This window comes from Vombatus ursinus, unplaced genomic scaffold (genome assembly GCF_900497805.2).
Source record: "Vombatus ursinus unplaced genomic scaffold, bare-nosed wombat genome assembly UNPS02015255.1, whole genome shotgun sequence".
Taxonomy (NCBI): Eukaryota; Metazoa; Chordata; class Mammalia; order Diprotodontia; family Vombatidae; genus Vombatus; species Vombatus ursinus.
Genome location: NW_020955033.1, coordinates 37,111,925 through 37,132,091, shown reverse-complemented (window position 1 = coordinate 37,132,091; position 20,167 = coordinate 37,111,925). Strand labels below are relative to the sequence as shown.

Here is a 20,167-nt window from a genome sequence, read left to right as displayed (position 1 = left end):
TGGGGAATGATTAAAATGGTGTTATGTCACCTCTAATGCTCTGGCTAGAGTTTGGAGGCACATTGTTCTATAAGGTCACCTTGTAATATACTATTCATGTGTTAACTCAGGCTACCCTGATATTTTTTAATGGCTCTCATGAAAAATCCTGACTCTTCGAAAGGGTCTAGGTACTTTCCTGAGAAGGCTCAATAGACATGTAAATGTGTTTGCTCAGCCATGCTCAATCAGCTCCTTCCTGATTCTTTAAGTGATGATTAAGGCTTTTCTCCCCCCAAAACTGCTTCTGATAGAAAGAAACAGTATCAGAGAGGTAAAAACAATCACTTTAAAAACCTATTCCCTTCTGAAAAGAGCCCTGATTCCTTTAATTGGAGGGGGGGTGGAATATTCATGCTCTGTCATCAGAATTAGCCTCCTTTATGTTAGAATTTGTCCAGTGTAATTCCCTAGCTATGTGACAGACACATGGATATGATTCCTTGCTTTCTCTGCTCTATTCCCTGCTTAGTTCAGATACTAACTCAGTTTCTGTGTTGAAAGAGGAAAGGCTCAACAAAGATCTGCTTGTCACCCAGAAAGAACTGACTTCAGTTTCTAATATCAAACTATTTACTTCCAGAAGGATGTGCAGATCTATGTCAGGCCTACAAGCAAATTCAGTGCCGACTATGGACAATGTAGGAAATCCCATAAAGTCTTTTCTCAGACAGCTAGAATCCCTCTTTATTATTTATGATGGACCTGCTTCTATCTGAAATAACTGAGATTCAATTCTGTACCAAAACAGGTAGAACGGATAGAGTTCTTTCCAGCTACTAAGATTCAAGAACCAATAAATCAGCTCTACCAATTCTAGAAATGCAATTAGAGAATCAAACTGGCTGTGTTCATGGTAAACAAAAACAAAAACAAAAAATCTTTTTATTTGTAATCTTTTGTAATCCGTCATTTGTAATCTTTGTAATCTTTTTGTAATTTATAATCTTTTGCATTTTGTTATCTTTTCTATATGTAAAATTTTTTTTTAATTTCAAAAGATCTTTATCATCAGCCTGGCTTCATGTAACCCTTGATTGTCATTCCATATACAGTCTTTTTTTTAATCACAATATACAGTCTTTTTTTTTTTATCACAAAAGAGGGATAGTTGTGACACCCATGTTGATCCCTCAGTAAATGCTTCTTTGGGCCATTGACAATTTGACAATTTGACAAATTGACATTTCATCAACCCAGGAAAAAAAGGATCAGAGTGTAACAGGGCCTAAACAATCATGGGGATGGTAATATGTTTGTTCCCTAAGACTTGAAAACTCCAGGTGTTTAGCCAAGACTTGATTTCTCTCCTAGCTCTGAAATGAACTAATTGTATGAACTCAGGCAAACTGTTTACCTTTTCTGAGCCTTTGTTTCCTCCTTTCCAAAACAAAGTGGTTGGAGCAGATGCTTCCTAAGATGCTTCCATTCTCTATTTCTGAGTGATATGATTGTTTCCTAGACCACAATTAAGGTGCTCATGGAAAGGTAAAAATGGGACCAACTTTCCCTTGACTTCATGGTGTCTGACCAAATATTTTGGGGAGGGTGGGATTTCTTCTCACAGTATGGTAAAAAGACAGCTGGATCTAAAGGTAAAAGGCTTAGGTTCAAAGCCCACCTCTCCTACTTACTACCTATGTGACCTTGGGTGAATTATTTAATTTGATCTCATTTTCCTCATCCAAAAAATGAGAGGTGTTTGTCTCAATGACCTCTACGGTCATTAATCCTTTATCTCCTACCAAGGGTACTGCACCTGAGAAATTCTAAAAGTCCTGTCCCAATTTGAGCCTTGGTGAGAAGTCAACCACTATTTGGTCCTAGACTGGTAAAAAAAAAAAAACAAAAAAAACAAAAAAAAAAAAACTTGGAATGCAAAAAAGGATTTGGACTTAGGGGAAAACTAGCTTTTCTCCTTCACCCTCTCAGCCTTCACTTCTTCCCTCCACTGGATCCAAACAGAGTTTTCAAAATTGAACAGACTAAAGACATTCAAATCCTTTTATACCACAGAAGAAGCCAAGGAATCTGGATCAGGAAGGCCATCCCTTGTGCAGATATGATGGAGTACTGCAATGATAGAGTGCAGGGGAGTCCACAGCATATCTTTTTTTTTAATGCCTTTTTTTGCCTACTAGTTTTCTAAAAGCCTAAGGCATCTGCCACTCACTGACTAATTGCTCAGTAATCTAACCAATTTCCCCTCATCAGAAGTTTACCCTATAGTTTAGTCTGCAGATTCTTTTACTTCAATTCTCAATCTTGATTAAGAAACCATGACAGATTCTATTAGCAAGGAAATGCTTTGTGCATTGAGCTCCCTGCCCATCAAGACAACATGCAGTAGGAAGTACCTCTTTAAAAAAACATCTCTGTTCCACCTTAGTCTGCTCATATGCATTCTTACATAGAAATACCTTCTGTCTCTTTTTCAGAAATGAGGACTTCTCAACCTTCAAGTCATTTGCAGCAACTTTCTCTCTACATGTACCTGAAACTCAAAATGTGTGCAATGCTAATAAGTGAGGGAAAAAAGCATAGATCTAAAAAATATTTCTCTTTCTTCTTTTCTTCCTTCCTTCTTTCTTTTGTTCCTTTCACCCCCTTTTCCTTCTCTTTCTTTCTTCCTCTTTCTTTAAAATAAGTCTTCCCTTCTTTTTCAGTGAATTGCTCAAACCTGTAATCTGGGAGACAGTTGGATAATATTCCTCTGTTCTCTAAAGAAGATGTGGGAAGTATCAGCTAAATTCTATTTCTTTCCTTTAAAAAAATTTTTAGAGTAGATCTAAAATTTAAAAATAAAAACCAGGCTCAGTTCTAAAACCATATAAAAAATTATCTCCTCACTAGCTAACTTTCATAGGTGACTGATTAGGTCATCCACAAACTCAATGGCACTGAAAAGATTCCAGTAGTGTGACCAGGCCAACTAGGAAGCCAGAGAGGAACAACTGACCCCAGAATCCCCACACACAAACTGAGCCAACAAGAATAGATCCTCTTTCTTACAAAACTTGAGTATTGGGCAGGTTTAACAGAGAACTTGGTATATACTTTTCATCCACCCACTCCCTTCCTTCACCCACTCAGTAAAAACCACTGTTTTAAGAAGAGTGAGAAAGAAAGGGAGAGGGGAGGGACAAGATGAAATCGATATAATCCAATCCATCAATATAAATAGTATTACTAAGTATTTTTCAAGAATTTCTGCAAAACTCTTTCTGAGGGAAACTTTCTGGTTCTGATGCCTGCATATTTTTCACAATGTAGAGCTGGGATTTTTTTTTAAACAAGGCACCAAGTCACCAAGAGCGGGAAGTCCTTCAGTCAGTGCACAAGAAAATGGGATTTGAGTTCTTCAAGTACATCAGATGATATCATATCGGGTCAGCAACATCGCCTGATTGTTTGTGGTGTTTGGTTCCCAAGCCTGATTGTTCCATTGTTCCCATTTTCATGATGATCCAAGGGTGGGATCTGACGACCTAGAACATAAAACAAGGTCAAGGCTGGGTTTTTGAATTTTTCTCCTACCAGTATCCCTTCACACAGATTCTTATAAAACCATCCTAATGATCCTCTAGTAACCCTAATTGAGTGTTTATCTCTTTCCTATTTACCTTCCTCTTCTCCCTTCCATCTTCAGGCCACATACTTATCCTAACACCTGCTCATTTTTATTCTTTCCCTAGCTCTTCCCACCTCCCAGCCTAGCTCATTTTAAAAAATAGTTGAAGGATTCAAATGTGCTATGATCTTTATTAGCAACTTTCAAAAGTGTTCCCAATTGCTTTTTTTAAAATAAATTGAGCAAGGTCATTCAACTCATTTTGAATCTTCCAGCATAATTCACCAGAATTCTATCTACTATGCAGAAATCCCAATGAGAGAGCAAAGTAGGTCTAAGGTGGATAAAAGAGAAAGATTGGACATGGGAAAGGTGGGAAGATAGGGGATTAGAGTCAGAGTGTTTGGAAATTCATAGCATTTCAATAACATTTATTAACACTTAGTCCACCATTACTTGAATGGCTATCAAAAGACAGAAATCATCTATCACAAAACCATACAAGAAGACTCTTCAAATTCAATTATCTTTTCATTTGAAATGAAAGTAAAATTGTTGGTGTGCTTCATGATTTGCTTTTTTTTCATGATTTGTTTTTAAAAGTAACACCTATCCTAGGACTTTTATTTGGAGTATAAAATAGTAATACGGATGAAAGAAAATTCTAGAAAAGCCAAATGTTTGCCTTTCATTTAAAGCAATGGCTCAAAGGGAGAGATTTTTATGATTTGCACTTTAGTGAATTAGTAGAAGAGAAGAAAGGCATTCCTTTAAAAAAATAAAGCCCTTCCATAGTCTGATAGATCCATAAAGATAGAAAAGACTAGCAGATTTTCACTTCCGCAAAGGGGAGGAAAAATTGATTGCGTTCCTGCCATGTTGCTGTCTTCTAACGAAAGTCATTCTTTCACCTCCCTCAGTGACTTTAGGACTAGACTCACAGTCTTCTCCACCCTGCCACCATCTTCCAAGATTGCCAAATTCATTTTAATGACCATTATCTTTCTTGATTTCCATAAGATCCATCTTACTTCAAGAAGTCACTGGGGCAACTACACCTAGACCTCTCCATCATTCAGAATAGCATCATTCCTGAGATCAAGAGTGAAAAATTTTACAGTCTGACTCTAATCCCCTATCTTCCCACATTTCCCATGTCCAATCTTTCCTTCTCCCTTATGCACCCTAGACCTACTTTGCTCTCTCATTGGGATTTCTACATAGTAGACAGAATAGGATTCTGGTGAATTATGCTGGTAGATTCAAAATGAGTTGAATGACCTTGCTCGAACAGTCATAAGATAATATATTTTGAATTAGAAGGGAGCTTAGTGGTTATCAAATCCATCCCTTATTTTATACTTCAGGAAACAGTCCTAGAGGAGGTAAAATAACTTTGCCAAGGTTACTTACCAAAGTATCCAGGTACTGTGACTCACAATCCCATGCCCTTTCTACTGCGATTAAACTTAAAAAGGCATAACTTCAATACATATGAAGTTATTACACTTGGATTCTAAAAATCAATTTACTAAGTACAATATGGGGGCCATGTTGCTATACAGCAGTTTAACTAAAGAGCTAGTTTGCACAGGAGATTCTGGGCCCAGAATCAGAAACACTAGAAATCAAATATGGCCTTAGACACTTACAAGTTGTGTGACCCTGGACAAGTCACTAAACCTCAGATTGCCTCAGTTTCCTCAACTGTAAAATAGGAATAACAATAGCACCTACTTTCCTAGGGTTGTTGTAAGGATCAAATGACATAATAATTGTAAAACATTTAGCACAGTGCCTAGCACATAATAAGTACTATAAAAATGTTAGCTATTGTTATTATCTGGAGTTTTAGTTTGGAGTTTTATTAAGGGTTTACTATGTGCCAGGTACTATACTAAATGCTGGGGATACAGAGAGAGGCAAAAAACAATCCTTGCCCTCAAGAAGTATACATTCTAATGGGAGAGATAACATGTAGATAACTAGGTAAATATATGATATACACAGAGAAGATGGAAGGTAATCTGATTAGAAAAGGCAGCTGGTGAGAACCAAGAATGGGTCTCTTATAGAAGGGAGGGACTTGAGCAGAATCTTGAAGGAAACTGGGAAAACCAAGAGGAAAAAGTGAAGGGGGCAGAACATTTCCAGCATGGGGCACATGGCTTTGCATAGAGATGGGTGATAGTATATAATGTTTAAAGAATTCCAAGTGGGCCTGTAGAGCTGAATCACAGAGTACATGGATGGGATTAAAGTATTAGAAGATTAGAAAGGTAGTAAGGGATCAGGTTATGAAGAACTTTAAACGCCAAACATTGGACTTTATAATTGATCTTGGAGGTAATAGTGAGCTGCTACAGCTCACTGGGAAGGTGGTCAGATCTATGTTTCCCAGAAAAACCTGGGAAGATCTCTCTGAATTGATGCAAAGTGAAGTGAGCAGAGCCAGGAGATCATTGTACACAGTAACAGGAATGTTGTAATTATGATTAACTTTGAAAGATTTAACTACTATGATCAGTATAATGATCCAACACAATTTCAAAGGACTGATGATGAAAAATGCTATACAACTCGAAAGAGAGAACTGGTGAACTCTGAGTGCAAATGAAAGTATAATTTTCTCACTTTTCATATTTTACTTGCCTTTTTTTGCAACATGGTTAACATGTATATATATTTTGCTTGATTTCACATATATATATTTGATACTATATTGCTTGCCTTCTCAGTAGAGGGAGGGAGAAAATTTGGAACTCAAATTAAAAAAACAGAATGTTAAAAAAGAAATAAATTTTTAAAAGAAAAAGAAAAATCACCTTGGCAGCTAAGCAGTGATGGATTGGAGTAGAGAAAGACTAGCAGCAGAGAGATCAGCTAGGACGTTATTGTAATAGTCTAGGAGAGATGTGAACTAGGGTTACAGTTTTGTGAGTAGAGAGAAGAAGACACAGATGAGAGATGTTCTGCAGGTAGAATGAGGATTTGGCAAAAGGTTAGATATGCAGGGTAAGTGAGAGTGAGAGTCAAGGATGACACTAAGGTTGCAGGTGTGGCCGATTGGGAAGATGGTGGTACCTGCTCTGGACAGTAATAGGGAAGTTCAGAAGAGGGGAGGGTTGAGAGGAAAAGATAGTGAATTCTGTTTTGGACATGTTGAATTTGAAATGTCTATGGGACACCTAGTTCAAGATATCTAAGAGTCATGTGGCAACGTAGGGCTGGAGCTCAGGAGAGAGACTAGGGCTGGGTGCATAGATCTGAAAATCATCTTCATAGAGATGAAAAATGAAACTATAGAGTTAGTGAGATCAATAAGTAAGATGTTATAGAGCAAAAAGAGAAGACCCAGAACATAGACTTGGGGGAATGCTCTTGGTTGGTAGGCATAATAAATTATCTAGATAACTAGAGAAAAGATAACTAAAGAATTAGTAAAGGAAATTGAGAAGGAACAGTTAGATAGAAAAAGAGAAGAGTTGAGCAAGGTCATGAAAACCTAGAGAGGAGAAAATGTCTAGGAGGAGAAGGTGATCAGTTGTGTCAAATGCTGCAAAAAGATCAATAAATTTGACAAATGAGAAAAGGCCATTAGTTCTGGCAATTAAAACATTATTACTAACTGCCATGAAATCTACTGTGATACTGGAGTAAGTTATGAGAGGCATAGCATCCAGAAATAAATAGGCAATAGTCCCTCTGTATTCTGTTCTCATCAGATCGTATTTGGAATTTTATGTTCTTTCTGGGCACCATAGTGTAAGAAAGAGATTGAAAAACTGAAGTGTGCAGAGGAGGACAATTAAGATTAGAAAGGGGAGAGACTAAAAGTAGGGAGAACAACTAAGAAGGTATTACAGTGGTCCAGGCAAGAGATGACAAGGGTCCAAGCTATGTTAAAGGCTATAGGAATAGAGAAAAGGGAAGACATGCCAAAGATGTTACAAAAGTAGAACTGAAAATACTTGAAAACTGAGAGAATACAGGATGAGGTGGGGAGTGTGATGAAGCAAAGAGAAGAGTCAAGGATAATGCCAAGGCCGTGACTTATATGACTGAAAGTATGGTGGTACCCTCAACAGAAATGGGGAAGTCTTGAGGAAGAAGGAATTTGAGGGGGGAAATGTGACAAATTACATATAGGGGATGTTGAGATGTCTATGGGACATCCAGGTAGATATGTCTAGTAGGCAGTTGATAATGTGAGAATGGAATTTAGGAGACAGATTAAGGCTTATGTATATAGATTTCAGAGCCTTCAGCATAGAGATTATTGAATCAATTGGAACTGATGAGGTTATTAAGGGTAAATGTGTGGGGAGAGAAGAAGGCCTCAGAAGACAGTCTTGGGGGAAACCACGTTGAGAACATTTATACAGACTAGCAAATGCAACATGATTTGAAGAAGAAGAGAGTGCTAATAACTAGGTGGAATCAGGAAAGGTTTCCCTTATTCTGATTATTGTAAGGTCTCCATACATAGTAGATCAAATTTCCTGGGTTTGATAGTTTTTCCTTATGATAAAAAGAAATACAGGAATACATCATATAAAACTGACTAGTAAAAATCACAGAATCTTGAGTTGACTGGGACCTCAGAAGCTAGCTAATTAGTCCAACCTGAATCTGAATAGGAATAGCCCCATAACAACCCTGACTTCTTCAACTGCCTTTCACACAGCTTGAACTGGATGTCCCATAGATATCTTTAACTTAATACATCCAAAACTGAACTCATTATCTTTCCCCTATACCCTATCCCCCTTCCTACCTTCCTTATTACTGCAGAAGGCATTCCCAGTCCCTCAGGCCCACAATCTGGGCGTCATCCCGTATTCCTCACTCTCTCTCATATCTAGTCTGTTACCAAGATCTGCAATTTCACCTTTGCAACATCTCTTGAATATTTCTTCATTCTCTCCTCGGACACTGCCGCCCCGCTAATGCTGGCATTGCTGGTGGGTCTGCCTGCCTCAAATCTCTCCCCTCTCCAATCCATGGTCCATTCAGCTGCTAACATGATTTCCCTAAAACAAAAGTCCAACCGTACCTCAACCCCCCACCTAACCGTCAATAAATTCCAGTTTATTATCCCCCACTGCCAATAAACTCCAGTAGCTCCCTATTGCTGCCAGGATCAAATACAAAATGCTCTGTTTGGCATTCAAAGCCCTTTATAACCTAGCCCTCTCCTACCTTTCCTGACTCCTTACACCTTATTCCCTGACATATACTCTTTGATGCAGTGATACTGGCCTCCTGGTTGTTCCTAGAAAAAGATACTCCATCTTTAGGCTCCAGGCATTTTCTCTGGCTGTCCTTGCTTGGAATGCTCTCCCTCCTCCACTTGGCTTACTGACCTCCCTGGCTTCCTTTAAGTCCAAACTGAAAACCCATCTTTTACTGGAAGCCTTTCCCAACCCCTCTTGATTCTAGTGCCTTTCCTCTTATTTTCTATTTGTCCTGTATATATTTGTTTGCATGTTGTCTCCCCTACTAGATCGTAAGTTCCTTGAGGGCAGGGACTGACTCTCTTTTGCCTCTTTTTGTATTCCCAGTGCTTAGTACAGTGCCTGGCACACAGTAGGCATTTAATAAATGTTTATTGATTGATTGACATAGTTATCTGACCTTGGCTTGAAGACCTCCAGTAAATAAAAATTCATGATTTCCTGAGGCAGCACATTTAATTTTGGGGCAGCATTAATTGTTAGGAAGAGTTTTCTTTTAAGAAGCCTAAATCTGCCTTATTTCAGCATCTAGATCCTAATTCTGCCAGACAGAAAGTCTAAACAGAAGTCCAGTTACCTGTAACCTATGAAATGTCTTTGGATACTTAAAGATAACCCTAACCAATTTTATTTTACATGTTGTTGAAAACAGTTACATCTTTCATATAGTTATACACATATATAGTTCATTCATAGTTACCTGGCTCAGTCTTCTCTCTACTACATCTCATGCCTTCATACTAGGAGACTTCAATGCTCACACTGATGTCCCATCAATTATCCTAAGCTCTCATGTCCTTACTTTACTCAGGGTTCATGAAATACTGCTCCACTCTACCTAGACTACACACAGGTCATACTCTTGTTTTTGCCACTACCCACAAGTTTTCTGTTTCCATGTTCATGAACTTCACAATGCCTTTCCATCTTTCCATATGTATTACAACCCCAATCTTATTTTTCCCTTCCCTCTTTTGACCCCTTTGTGAATTAGTTCAACTCTATAGTATCTTCTACATTGAAACTCCTTGTCACCTTGCCCTATCATGGATCATGTTTTGCCAAGCCCCACCTTGGATTGCTCCCATCATCCACTGCCTTCATTTCTATTCATGAGTAGCTGAATGGAGCTGAAGGAAATCATAAAATCATACTGAGTCTACTACAAATTTATGTTACATAATTTCAAGTGGGCCCTCAACAAGGCAGTTCTTTTACACCTCCCTAATCAATTCCACACCACAGCAACTTGTTCTAAATACTCATGTCTCTCCTCAAGCCTCTCACAGCACCTCATCCACCATCCCCACCAACTGAGGACCTCACCTCACACTTCACCAAAAAAGTTCAAGACTCTCTGCTAAGGGTTCCCTCTTTTCCCCTCCTCATCTCACATCACTCAGACATCTTCCTCCTACTGTCTCCTCCTCTTGCCCTTTTTCACATAAGAGATAGCCCTTCTCCTTGCCAACTCAGAAACATGTACCACTGATCCTATCCCATCCTGTCTTCTCCAGCAAACTGATTCCTCTGTAATCCTCACTTTTTCTCTAATCTTCAATATCTCCCTCTACTTGCTCCTTCCCTACTACATGCAAACACACCCCTGTCCTCCCATCCTTAAAAAAATCCTCACTTGATCTTGCCATCCCTGCTAGCTACATTCCACTACTTCTCCTCTCCTTCTCAGCTAAATTCTTTAAGAAAACCATCTATATTAGATGCTTGCACTTTCTGTCCTCTCACATCTAAACCCTCTACAATCTGCCTTCTGTGCTTATCATTCAATTAAAATTTCTTTCTCCAAAGTTAGCAATGACCTCTTAAAGATTAAATCTAATGGCTTTTTCTCAGTCCTCATCCTTACTAACCCATCTGTAGCATCTGACACTGTGGACCATACTCTCCATCTGGATACTCTATTTCAAGTTTCCATGACAGTGCCTTCCACTCATTTTTGTCCTAGCAGACTGACTACTCTTTCACAGACTCCTTTGATGGATTTTCATCCAAGGCATGCCCATTAACTATGGGTATTCCCCAAGCACTCGTCCTAGATTTTCTTCTCTCTATATACTGTCTCACTTGGTGATCTCATCAGTTCCCATGATTTCAACTATCATCCCTATACAGATGATTCCCAGATCGATTGATCAACTGATTTATCTGTCTGTCTGTGTCTCTCTGTCTATCACCCCAGCCTTTCCTCCAGTCTGCATTGCCAACTGCCTTTGAAACATCTCAAACAGGATGTGCTATAGACATCTCAAACTCAACAAGTCCAAAATAGAACTTATCTCTCTCCTACCCCCAATTCTCTCCCCTCCCCAACTTTCTTATTTTTAAGGACACCACAATTCTCCCATTCTCCCCAGGCTACAACCTCAGTGTCATCCTTAACTCTCCACTCTCATTCACCCAATATATCCAATCTGTTGTCAAATCTTGTCTTTTATACCTTGAAAACTTCTCTTGTATGTGTCCCCTTCTCTTCATTCACACTACTACTATACTGATTCTGGCCCTTGTCACTCATACCTAAACTGATGCAATAACTTTCTGGTTGGTCTCCCTGTGTCAAGTTTCTTCCCATCCCAACTCATCCTTCATTCAGCTGTCGAAGTGATTTTACTAAAATGCAAGTCTGATCATGTGACCTCCCTCCCCACCCCTTGCTACCACTCAATAAATTCTAGTGGCTCCTTAGTACCTCCAGGATCAAATATAAAATGCTCTTTTTGGCATTTAAAGGCTTTCAAAACTTGACCCATACTACCTTTCTAGTCTTATTAGACCTTACCCCTTCACATACTCTATAATCCAGCTATCGTGACCCATTTGCTGTTCCTTGAACACAACACTTCATTTCCTAACTCCATGACTTTAAACTGGCTGTACTCATATCTGGAATGCTCTTCCTCATCTCTACCCCTATAGTTTCCCTGGCCTCCTTCAAGATTCAATTTAAATTCTACTTTCTGCAAGAGGTCTTTATAAATTTCTCCCTCAACTCCCTACCCCGCCACCCTTCCCTCTGAGATTACTTTCCATTTACATATAGTGTGTGTGTGTGTGTGTGTGTGTGTGTGTGTGTATGGAGGCAACAACATGAAAATAACTATGTACATACACTATGTATCGGGTATAGTTATTTGCATGTTGTTTCCTCTACTAGAATGTGAGATGCTCAAAGGTAGAGATCATGTTTTTGCCTTTCTTTGTATCCCCAGCACTTAGCATAATTTCTGATACATAGTAAGCATGTAATAAATGTTTATTGACAGGCTAACACATATGCACAATAACCAAGCCCAACTCTAAGGCTGAGAATTCCACTGTCACATCATTCATATCAGTTCTTCCTCTTTTTTAAAAATTAGTGTTCTTTATGTTTTCTTAAATTCAAGAAATGATTAAATCACAGATCTTTATTTAATTATTTATTTAATTAACATTAGATAAGACATACGTTTTCAAATATAGTCGATGTGTTGGCTTGTTTAACTTAGTTATACTTATTCATTAAAAGGAAAGTGCTAAGAGTGAAAGATGGATGGAGAAAGGGGGGGGAAGGAGAGAGAGATTAGGAGGCGAAAGTATGTTTAAAAAAGAAAACTCATGAAAATTACATTCCTTGGGAGAAATTAAAATATTTAGAAAGAGATATTTAGTCGTGTAAGACATGAAGATGGTTCCTCTAAAAGTTAGACCTCCAAAAGGAAATTATGTGGTGATTTTGTTCCCAAGGACCAAAAGTCTACGTCAGAATAAATGCATCTACTGAGCTAATCTCCTAACAAATGGCACAGTGCTATGTAAATGTAATAGGATTTTTTTCAGTTGCCCAGAGCAGATTTTACTATATTGTCTTCAGCTATAATGGGCAAAGTATTTAGGTTATTAAAGCTCCTAATGTTTATCAGACACAAGTAGGATTTTTCAGATTTTCTTTTCTTTTCTTCAGCAAGGAGGAAAAAACAAATTCCATTCCAGAAGTGAGGGAACTCAAACACACAAATTCCATCTTTGCTTTTGTCCCGGTTTGGCCTCACCAAACACAGTGCAACACAGATAAAAGCCCCACAAATATGCTATTTCCATGAATTCCAATGTGCCCGGAAAGACAGCAGTGCAAAGGCCTTTCGTGTCAACTGTTGTCGTGAAATCCCCATGAGTCAGAAATCTGCCTCTCCCCTCAAAATGTGTTTTGTTAAATGCTAAGAATCCTATCTTGGAGCTGCAACCACTAAATTATACTAGGCCTTCAGAGATCAGGCTGTTTGATGGCAGCTTGCCAAAGGGAAAATTATGTGGAGAAAAAAAATTATATTTCCTTTCCAAAACTAGGAGGAGGAGGAGGGGAAAGAAGAGGGAGGAGAAGAGAATGTGAGTAAAGGAAGAAATATGCCATAAGTGCAACATATATTTCCTTTAACTTTCCATCAGGGAACCTCTATCTATATTCCTCCTGACAGACAAAGATATGTCAAAAGAATCCTTTTTTTTTTTCCATCATGGGCAGAATATCACATTATTCTGTCAAAAAATTCTGCTCACTGGTGTGGTTACAATTACTTTAGACAACTAATAAATGTTCATGAATTTGTTAATCATAGGTGATCCTTGCTATTTATTAACAATAATTATTAATGATAATGAACAAACTCTCTCATAAATAGTTACTATGTACTTGAAAGTGATAGAATCATAGATTCTGAGTTTGAAGAGATCTCAGAGATAATCTAGTTCAGTTCTTTCACCTTACTGAAAGACATGAAGTACCACAAGTAGGTTCAAACAGAGCTGGGATTCCAATCCAAGTCCTCTGATTCCAAACCAGAGACAGCTAGGTGGCCCCGTGGATAGTGCCCTGGATCTGGAGACAGGAAGACCTGAGTTTAAATCCAGCCTCAGTCACTCAACTAGATGTGTGACTCTGGGTAAGTCACTTAACTTCTGACTACCTCAGTTTCCTCAACTATAAAATGAGGATGAATAATACTACCTCTCTCTCCGGATAGGTATGAGGATCAAATGAGATAATATTTGTAAAGTGTTTAGCACAGTGCCTGGGACAATGACTGGCACATTATAAATATTTAATAAATGCCTGTTTCCTTCCAAAATGAGTGTTCTTTCTACTGTACCACATTGCCTCACAACTGTAATTCTTTCAAAATGTCCTGTTATTCAAGTCCAAAGACATCCTTAGTGAGGGACAGGATCTGAGGCAATGTTTCTTCCCACCTCGTCCTTTCATTTCTTCTAGAACCATTTTTATACTAGTGAAATCTTGTGATGAACTTCAAAGATAACCCTGGTCAACAGAACTGAGAGGGTAAATGTTAGGAACAGCAAGAATATTAGAAGTATTTCAGTGAAAAAATAGTAACAAATGGAAAATATTACAAAAGGCAACATATAGCCTGGGGGTGGGGGATTATTGCTAGGCAAGCAGATCCAGTCTCCGCTATGATGACTCAGTAATGGTGAAAGCAGAGATGCATATTGGGGAGGGTGGGGAAGGAGAAAGGAGTTATTTGTTGATTATATATGTGTCTCGAGTCTTTTAAAGCACAATTTGGAGGCATCACTTCCTTTTCTTCCTCTTGCCATCCTAAGTCACTAAAGAATTCCAGCTGCTAAGTCTTCATAACAGGGTGTGTTCTTCCTGAAAATATGTGGTTTGGGGCTATATAGATAGGAGTCATTATGATGTTATACAAGTCTTACTGCAAAAGCTGCTCATGCTTACTAGGCTGACCCTGAGCAAGTCATTTAACCTCTCTCTACCTCAGTTTCCTCAACTATAAAATGGAGATTAATAATGGCACCTACTGCCTGGGGAACCCACATGAAACCACTAGAATACAATGGAAATATTACAGAATCCATTGCTAAATTTGGGGTATGGACTCAGATGGTTCATTAATCAAAATTAAACTTCTACTTAAAATCATAGAAACATAGAACCACAGAACCTCAGAGTTAGAAGGATCCATAGAGGTCATGTTGTCCAACCCAAATTTGAACTGGACAAGAATCCCCTAGAGAATCCAATCCAATACATCAAGTATTTCTTAAACACCTACTATATATGTATGGCACTATACTGGGTACAAGGGATTTAAGGACAAAAAATAATGTGACATTCTTATGGTACTTTTTTGGGTGGTTTGCACAGTGTTTCACAGACATTACCTCTTTCAGGCCTTATAACAACTCCTTGAGGAAGATACTCCAGTATTACTATCTGCAATACGAACATTAGGAAACTGAGCTCAGACACAACCATGGTCCCATAGCTAGTAGAATCCAGGTCTTCCTGAGTTTGAGACCAGGACTCCATGTACTACACAACCCTGGCTTTCAACATGCTTGAGGCAGTGGTCGTTAAGCCTTTGCTTGAAGACATCTCCTGGGGGTGGGGGGGGGGAGGTAATCAACTCCAGCCTGAAATAGATTGTCCCACCCCTCTACTTTTTTTTTTAATAGCTCTAATTGTTAGGAAGTTTTCCCTTTCATCAAGCCTATATGTGCCTCTTTTCAGCTTTCTCCCACTGCTCCTAACTTTTCTTTCTGGGACCAAACAGAATAAGTCAAATTCCTCTTAAGGAATATCTCTTGTCAGTAGTTTAAAAAAAATAGAACATAAACTGGTAAACTGAACTCTGTGTAATTAAAATGACCAGACTTGCCCCCCTGAGAAGAAACAAGAAAATGTACCCCCATGCCTTCTTCATTTGAAAAGATGGGGGACTATGGGCCTAGCATATTGCATATACTAAATTAATATATTTGGCTAATTTCACTGAACTGTTTTCTTGTTTATTCTCTGTTACAACAGATGACTTGTTGGCTATGGGGAGGGTGGTTTGACATATTTAGAAATAAAAATCATATGAATTCAAAAGTTATCAATATATTTAAAGACTAACCTTCTCAATTACCAGCACCTTGATGGCAGTAATAGGAGTCACAGAGAATCAAAAGACCACCAAGTGGGAAGTATGGAGGTAGGAGAGAACTCAAGAAAAAGGAAAGAATCTCCAGAAAAGAAAGAAAAGAAGTGGGAAAGACATATGGGAAAATTTTTTAAATGGAGGGAAGAATAAGAAACTGGATTATCTTTTTTTTAAAAATCTGGGAATAAAATATTTGTGAGGTTTTAGGTGATGAAATCAATATCTTACTTGTTTGTATTTCTTTTTTTCCCCTCAGTATGTCAGAGGACACATATTGACAAAGTAGTGCTGGGCAACTTTCCAAGACTCTAAACTGAAGAAAACTGCTCATCTGAAATGGTAGGAGAAATTACTTATAGGAATCACTCTGTCGAAACAATATGTCCCATTAAAAAAAAAAAGGTCAAAGTGAAAGCTAACAAGGGAAGAAGGGTAGGAATGGGAATGTTGGGCCCTCAAAGTCTACCATCCTTCCAGCTCTAAATTTATGACTCTCTGACCAAGAAATCAGGAAACTTTCTTGTAAGAATGAAGCTGGGATTGTTGAACGGATGAGCGAGCATAGCCTGGAGCAGCTCTGTGAATGCAATCCTATTCAGCAAGGGGTATCCTGGTATGAAAAACAGTGTTCTTTTGGGGGAGCTAGGAGAAAGTCAGAGTGGAGAGAACATGGGGACAAGTTAAGTCCAAGTAACCTGAGGAGGGTATAACCACCGTAATTGAAGTATAACCCAGCCTGGTGCTTGGTAGTTTTCACTGTTACTTTATCTTGGCATTAAGCAGCTTAGTATTGTGGAAAGAACATTGGATTGGACATCAGGAGACTTGGGTTTAAGTCTTGGCTCAGTCACCTAACAGTACTGTGACCCTGGGTAAGTCACCCAATCTTTGAGCTTCAGGTTTTATTTCTAAAATGGAAATTTTAATTTAAATTAAATAATAATAAATTAAATTTAAATTAAATAATTTAAATTATTAATTAATTAATTAGAATTATTAAATAATTTAAATTAATTAAAATGGAAATACTACTTGTCTCACAGGAAAGTATACTGTATGTAGATGGTAAAATACTTCATAAATGTGAGCTATTACTGTTTCTGATTTTGCAAATTCTCTTTTCCCTTATTGAATAAATACAAATACAAGTAAATTCATTTCTGTGGTCTAGCACATAACACAGTCTCTCTCTCTCTCTCTCTCTCTCTCTCTCTCTGTATGTATGTGTGTATATATGTGTGTATACATGTATGTACACGCACACACACACATATTTTAATTTGCAAGCTGTTTCCTCCATTAGGTTGTAAGCTCCCTGAGGGCAGGGACTGTCTTTTGCCTCCTTTAGTTTCCCCAGTACTTAATACGGCGCCTGACACATAGTAAGAGCTTAATAAATGTTTTTTGATTGAGATGGTACATAATTTTTTTTTATTACCTTGACCTTAAAATAAAGATGAGGAGGAAGTAAAAGGTAGAATGAAGGAAAACGAAGAGGGAAACTTGTCAAAGATATAGAATAGAGCCTTGTATCAAAACTTCGTGATTACATAATCATTTTTACCTAGGGTCCTAACCTAAGAAATCAATAAACTAAATAATTAGTCCCCAAATAACTGAGTTAACTGTACTGACCTATATGATTTTCATTTAAAAATCATACCATAAAAATACTATTAAATCTCTAATTCCTTATCATTTTTGGAAGGTTATAGCTTTGCTTCAGCCCTATCAACAGCCTATCCTTCTGTGCTTTAGCTTTGCTATCCTTAATCACAATGACTGCAGCTACTCCCAAATGAATAATGGTGCTTGACTAATGACTTCATGGACCAACCAGTTAAACCTTCCTAGGCATGGAAAACAATAAAGAGCATAGGCAACAGCAAATGACCCAGTCTTAAAATCATAGAACTATAGAGAAGAAAAAGGAACTTAGTAATTACTCAGCTCATATGTTTATTTTATCAGTGAGGAAACTGAGGCCCAAAGTCATACTGTCAACTAATCATAGTAAATTATACTTTTCCTATTAAAAATAAGATCTTTAGTGAAATAAAAGACATAAATATGAACTAATCACTAAAGATAAATGACATTACCTACAATTTAGTGCAATAGTGAAAAAAAAGACACAAACCTATAATTTGGTAACTTCCTTCCAAAACTTGAATTTTGAACAATAATCACTTTATCTAATCCCAGGAATTTTCCCAGACCTAAGCAGAAAACTCCATTTGAATTTTCTTTTAAAATTGTCTTCCCAGGGCACAAGCATGCATTTAATTCACCAATGAGAATGCCCCTTGAGGACAGAGACCAGGTGTTATATGATTCTGTGTCCTGCACAGGGGCTTACACATAGTGAGCACTCAATATTTGTCAAATGAATTAAGGTATTAATTTGCCTCTTTAATATGCCCGCTTATCTCTCTCAGCCATCCTTTTATTTGTCAGAGTTCCTCTCTGCCCCTTTTCACAAAGAAAGAAAATTGACTTTCTGTTCCATGTGTCCTGATTAAAATGCTCCTTCGGCTTCTCCTACTTGTTCTTCTTATAGATGAGCAAAAAAAGAGCAAGGAAAGGAATATGATGGCCTTCCAAGATGGGTTAGATATATTTACTAATCCTTCCTTTCTAACCGGTAGATTTCCAACATTTTTAGAATATGGCTTCTTAAAAAGTATAAACATTTATTAAGCATTTATCAGATACTAGAATCTAATGACACAAATAAAAAAAGTGAGATGATACCCTGCCCTTAAGATCTTACATTCTATTAGGGAAATACATCACATATAAAAAAGTGATGCCCAAGTAAGAAACATTTGGTCTAGGCCAGGGGTTCTTAACCAGATGTCTGTGAACTTTTTTGAAAAAATATTTTAATAATTATTTCAGTGTAATTGATTTTCTTTGTAATCCTGTGTATTATATTTTGTGAATTTAAAAATATTATTCTGAGAAAGGGTCCATTGGCTTTACCAGACTGTCAAAGGTTCTGTGACACATAAAAGGACATGAATCGCTGCTGAGGGATTGTGAGTGAAGCTACAAAGCACTAGATTATCATGACCTTCCAAGTAGCAATGGTTGTATTGATTTGAATATTGTTCCCAGAGCAAAAGCAAGAGGTGGAAAAAGGAGGGCAGGTTGGTGGCAAGATGCCTGAATTAGGTAAGCTCTGGTGTCCTAGTAGATGCCCAAACAAGTTATGAAGCAGAATTTGACATTGAACAGATGTAGGTCTATAAATAGAAAGATGAACAGATTTTTGGGTTTTTCCCCCTAAACACTTAAAGCATATAAATATAAAAAATAGAAAAGAGGTTTGTTATTAGTAGTTTTTTCTATTTGGTTTTTTAAAAGAAATATATAGAACATTCCTCACACTCAACCTTAGGTCCTTTTAGTACCACTTTAGACTAATGTACATGTGTACACACTGCTCTAAACCTGGCCTGACTAGGTCTTATTTTGGGGGTGGGGGATGAATGCCTATTCTACTTAACACAAAGCATTATTTCACACACCTTTGTTTAATATAACTGATGTTTGCAGCTCAGTTCTTGGAACTTTCCCTATCCAACAGTCCCAAATTGATTTGGAGAATAGCTCCATCACTTCCAACAATTGTCATTTTCATTTTTTTCGGTCATCTTTGTCAATCTGATGAGTATAAGGTAGAAAAAGAATTGTTTTAATTTGCATTTCTCTTATTATTAGTGATGGAGGATTTTTTAATTATATTTTTCCCAATTACACGTAATAACAATTTTTAACATTCATTTTAAAAAACTTTGAGTTCCAAATTGTCTCCTTCCATCCCCCTCCTTGAGAAGACAAGCCTTTTGATATGGATTATACGTGTGCAGTCAAGCAAAACATATTTCCATATTAGCCATGTTGCAAAAGAAAACATAGTCATAAAAAAAAAAGAAAGAAAGTAAAAAGTATGCTTAGATCTGCATTTAGACTCCATCAGTTCTTTCTCTGGAGGTGGCTTGCATTTTTCATCATAAGTCCTTCAGAACTGTCTTAGATCATCATATTGCTGAGAAAAGCTAAATTATTCAGAGTTATCATTGCACAATGTTGCTGTTACCATGTACAATGTTTTTCTGGTTCTGCTCACTTCACTTTGTATTAGTTCATATAAGTCTTTCCAGGGTTTATTTATTTGGACAATTTTCATATGGTTGTTGATCACTTTTATTTCTTCTTCTGAAAACTGTATGGACATCGTTTGACCATATCAATTAGAGAATGGTTCTTGTTCTTATGTTTGTTATCAGTTCCCAATACAGATACAAGGTAACCCTAGTTTAAAGCTTACTCAAAACTGCACTAAGCCT

At 37.6% G+C, this 20,167-nt stretch overlaps 1 protein-coding gene across 1 annotated transcript in view; it reads right to left on the bottom strand.

Annotated features, from left to right (window-relative positions):
* Positions 1-1,070: 1,070 nt before the first annotated feature.
* Positions 1,071-20,167, bottom strand: part of LOC114031827 (ras-related protein Rab-31) — a 182,910-nt gene continuing 163,813 nt past the window's right edge. Inside the window, exon 7 of the mRNA XM_027846962.1 lies at positions 1,071-3,527. Coding sequence (XP_027702763.1) covers positions 3,430-3,527 — 98 coding nt within the window. The 3' untranslated portion in view covers positions 1,071-3,429. The remainder of the gene's footprint in view (positions 3,528-20,167) is intronic.